This window comes from Babylonia areolata, chromosome 31 (genome assembly GCF_041734735.1).
Source record: "Babylonia areolata isolate BAREFJ2019XMU chromosome 31, ASM4173473v1, whole genome shotgun sequence".
NCBI lineage: Eukaryota > Metazoa > Mollusca > Gastropoda > Neogastropoda > Buccinidae > Babylonia > Babylonia areolata.
This window is the reverse complement of record NC_134906.1, coordinates 29564481-29569480: the sequence shown is the minus strand read 5'-3', so window position 1 is coordinate 29569480 and position 5000 is coordinate 29564481. Positions and strand designations below refer to the sequence as shown.

Genomic DNA, 5000 nt, shown 5'->3' with positions numbered 1-5000 from the left:
GGAAAACCACAATAAGTCAAAATACTTACGATATGCTTAAAGCCACAACATAGTGAATACTACATACATGAAAAAAAATCTAGATACATCAACAAATTATATGCCAACAAGAAACATGCAAACTATATATATGTGTCCGTATTATGCAAAAGATAAGATTAATGAAACACTGTTCAACCTGGTTTTTCAAAAAAAAAAAAAAAAAAAAAAAAAAAAAAAATCATATAAAAATAATTGTTTGAAGATAACAATACTGAAATAAGAAGTCTTCGATTCTGCACACTAATAGTTTTATTTCTACGGTATGCTAGTACTAGCAACAGCAGGTCTCAAAAACAGAATGGTTTTGGCATATACAAGTTCACAAATTTTACTACAATTATTTAAGAAAATAATGATAATAATAATATATAATAATGATAATAATAATAATGATAATAATAATGACACGAAAAAAAAATCGAAGAAGAAACATGAAGACAAAAAAAAAAAAAAAAAGGAGAGGAAAATATTCAAGGTAGACAACTCGTATGGCTACAAACAAAACTGCTCCAAACCATGGTTCTTTCCCTTGAACAGTGCCGTCTCAAAGCCAACTGTGTGCGCTTCAGTGTGTTCAGACAATAATACTTCAACACGAAACTAAAAAACAAAACCAAAAAAAAACAACACAAATTTAATGCCAAAAATTCACAAACAGCTAATGAATAAATATAGACGGTTTCCAAATTCTGGCCACATTTCTTCTACATTTTGATCAAAATCCACCACATGCAAACATGAAAAATAAAAAGTTCGACACTAGTGCAGTGCAAACTGCTTGGGGAAAAAACAAAAACCAAAACCAAAACCCAGTAACAACTGAAACAACGAAAAAAAAAAAGGTTTGATCTACACAAATGACAACGGCACATCATTTCCACTCGGATGGTCAATCGAGACAAAAAAAGTAAAAAAAAAAAAAAAAGTAAAAAAAGAAGAAAACAAGACAAAAGAAGAAAAACGAACAGATTCACAAAACAACAACAACAAACAATTTCACATTCATCGATTTTCACAAACAGAACAACAAGAACACTTGACAAATGTCTTCCTTGCAATACGCAGTGACAACAACTCAAACCAAACAGGACGCATTAATTTTCTTCACGCATTGATTTTTTTTCCCCACGGTGTAAAAGTATTCTTCAAACTTTACAACTGATTTTACCCACAAAGGGACAGAAGTAACAGAGAAGTTTTAGATATATAAAAATAAGTTTCTCAGCTGTATTTCCTTCTTCTTCTTCTTTTAATTTATCAAGTGCCATTTCTTTTATTCTTTACGTTTTTCGAACCATCGAAGGATTGTTTTGCATGTGAATAATGAAAGTACAATACAATGTTTTATAAATTTATATCCTGGAAGTACGCATACTCCTTTTTATTTTCACAAAGATAGATAGATAGATAGATAGACAGACAGACAGACAGACAGATAGAGACAGACAGATAGACAGACAGACAGATAGATAGATAGATAGATAGATAGATAGATAGATAGATAGATAGATAGATAGATAGATAGATAGATAGATAGATAATACTTTTAACAGTCGTGCCCTCATCGCATACTTGATATATCTTGGAGGCCATGTTACCGTGTTCAGTTCTTGTCTATGTTGGGAGAATGCGCGTGGTCAAGTTTCTCTAATTTGGGATTACAAAGTCATAATTTACTTATCTTTCCTCATAAGACCATCACCATCATACTCATCTTCATACCTGGTATGTTTCACATGTACCTGTCTCCCGGCCAGATGGTGCGGGCATTGTAACTGAGTGAAAGAACAATACCACACGTGTTTGATGTCTTGTATCAGTTGAGTGAGAGAACAATACCACACGTGTTTGATATCTGGTATCAGTTGAGTGAGAGAACAATACCACACGTGTTTGATGTCTTGTATCAGTTGAGTGAGAGAACAATACCACACGTGTTTGATATCTTGTATCAGTTGAGTGAGAGAACAATACCACACGTGTTTGATATCTGGTATCAGTTGAGTGAGAGAACAATACCACACGTGTTTGATATCTTGTATCAGTTGAGTGAGAGAACAATACCACACGTGTTTGATATCTGGTATCAGTTGAGTGAGAGAACAATACCACACGTGTTTGATATCTGGTATCAGTTGAGTGAGAGAACAATACCACACGTGTTTGATACCTGGTATCAGTTGAGTGAGAGAACAATACCACACGTGTTTGATATCTGGTATCAGTTGAGTGAGAGAACAATACCACACGTGTTTGATATCTGGTATCAGTTGAGTGAGAGAACAATACCACACGTGTTTGATATCTGGTATCAGTTACAAGAAATATACAGCCTTGTCGTGTACCACCCACTGGGTCTTGTCAAGCCTTGTCTTGGTTAGTGTCACCCACTGCAGTGAATGTTTTCATTCCTTCATCACAGTCCTTGTAATGGTAACTGGTAGAAATAATAATAGATTGAAACAATAATGATGACATTTGGTTATGGAATTTGGAGATTCGTGAATCGATTTCGAACATTTTACCTGCAAAACTCAGTGTGTGTGTGTGGAGGGGGGGGGTGTACTTGCGCGCATAATCATTTGTTTGACCTGAGACAGAGGAAGAGAGAGAGAGAGACAGACAGAGAGACAGAGAGACAGAGAAAGACAGAGAGACATACATACATACATAAAGACAGACAGACAGACACAGAAAATTTCCCAGTCTCATGGTACACTATCCACAACGGTGAAGACGCTTTGAATATAACTGGTTTGAGATTTTTTAAAAAAGTAAAGAGCGATATACTGTTATCAGGTCTACAGCCTTAGTATCGATATCCTGGTAGATATATGATAAAGGTAGGGGGTGGGGGTTGGGGGGGGGGAGGACAAGGGTATATATAGTTAGCTCTTCGAGAAAATGTTCTGGCGCCAACAACATGTCAACACTTGATACATCGATAAATAAACAAGCAAACAAACAATCACACAAATAAATGGACATTAAACAGAAAAATGAATACATCTTTTCATTAGATGAACACATCAATGAAGGAACAGATACTAAATAACTGAATCAAGGAAAGAATAAATAAAGATCCATATGAAAAGAAAGAAAATTCCTGTGTTTGTCTTCTTGTTGAAGAGGAGCAGTGTTACAATCACCGAAAAAAGAGGAAAAAGAAAAAGAAAAAATGAAAAGAAAAAAATCAACCATCACGTCAACTTCAGTGTACCTATGGATTTCTAAATCTGTAACATTGAAAAATCATCAGAGTATTTCTCTGATCAAATTCAGCGTCCCCTTATTTTCTTTTTCTTTTTTCTTCTTTTCCATTTACAAAGGCATGCACTACACACAATATACAAAGTTGTTTTTTCTTTTTATGAAGCTATATCACACAGATACACACATGAACGCATGTGCACACAGACAAACACACACGCACACACACACGCGCGCGCGCGCGCGTAAGCACACACACACACACACACACACACACACACACACACACACACACTGACACACACATCGATAAATCACTGTTCATTCATCATAATTCCAGTTCTGACAACAACACACACAACAATGACCGAACATCGTTACTCCATAAACAACAAACAAGTAATATTAACAATAATAATAGATAGTAAAAACTGACTATCACGAACTCAAGATCTATTACAACACGCAGTTGAACACAGAAACCCCAAAACAAAAACAAAAACGTTCAACAAAAAACCCCACCCAAATGCCACCATCATCCGCAATGGGACGATTTTCTTAGCCAATCATCGGCCGGCTTTCAGGATGACGGAAGTCAAAACGAGGCCGTGGTCAGAATAAAGAAGGCCGCAGCTGATTGGTGGAGCCGCAAGACGTCACGTGACTGTCAGTAGCCGTCATTGGACCACGTGATGCTGTCGTAATCTTTGAACTTACGTAGCAGCAGTGTCTGTGTAATGGAATGGTCCGCTCGTCCATATTGCTGGAACACACACATCAGTTTCAGTTTCAGTTTCACAATGAGGCACCCTGCGTTCGGACAAATCCATAAACGCGACACCACATCAGTTCGGCAGATGTCTGACCAGCAGTATAACCCAACGCGCTTAGGCAGGACTAGGGTGAATGTATATATATATATATGTGTGTGTGTGTGTGTGTGTGTGTGTGTACCTATCAGAGTGGATTTCTTCCGCAGAATTCGCCAGAGGACAACACACTCGTTGTTTTTTTCAGTGCGCAAAGTGCGTGCTGCACACGGGACCTCGGTTTATCGTCTCATCCGAAAGACTAGACGCTCAGTTTGATTTTTCAGTCACACTTGGGAGGAGAAAGGGCCTGAGCGGGATTCGAACCCACACCCTACGCTAGAATTTGACTACTGTCTTGCAGGAGCTGTTTCTTTAAAACGCAACAGCAACAGGGAGGTAGGTGTGGGGGCGGGGGGTCTGGGGGGGGGGGGAGGAGGAGGAGTGAGGGCCAGTGTGCATGTATATATCCCTCCTCCTCCTCCTCCTCCTCCTCCTCCTCTTGCGACCTGGAAAGAGAGAGAGGAAGACAAGGAGAGGAGAGAAACAGACAGACAGACAGTGAAAGAGAAAGAGAGACACAGAGAGAGAGAGAGATGAAGGCGACAAAGAAGAAACACACACACACACACACACACACACACACACACACACACACTCACACACACACACACACACACACACACACACACACACACACACACACACACACACAACTACTGATAAAAAAAAACACACCAGAAACAGAGAGAAAACAGACAGACAGACAGACAGACACACACACACACACACACACACACATACACACACACACATGGACAGACAGACAGACAGACATACACACACACATACACACGCACGCACGCAGGCACGCAAACAGAGAGAGATAGGAGGGGAGAGACATAGACAGACAGAGAGAGAGAGACAGACATCTGACAG

General features: G+C 38.8%; 1 protein-coding gene across 1 annotated transcript in view; it reads right to left on the bottom strand.

Annotated features, from left to right (window-relative positions):
• Window positions 1-197: 197 nt before the first annotated feature.
• LOC143276150 (14 kDa phosphohistidine phosphatase-like) overlaps window positions 198-5000 on the bottom strand; it is a 91543-nt gene continuing 86740 nt past the window's right edge. The window contains exon 3 of the mRNA XM_076580568.1: window positions 198-4015. Coding sequence (XP_076436683.1) covers window positions 3920-4015 — 96 coding nt within the window. The 3' untranslated portion in view covers window positions 198-3919. The remainder of the gene's footprint in view (window positions 4016-5000) is intronic.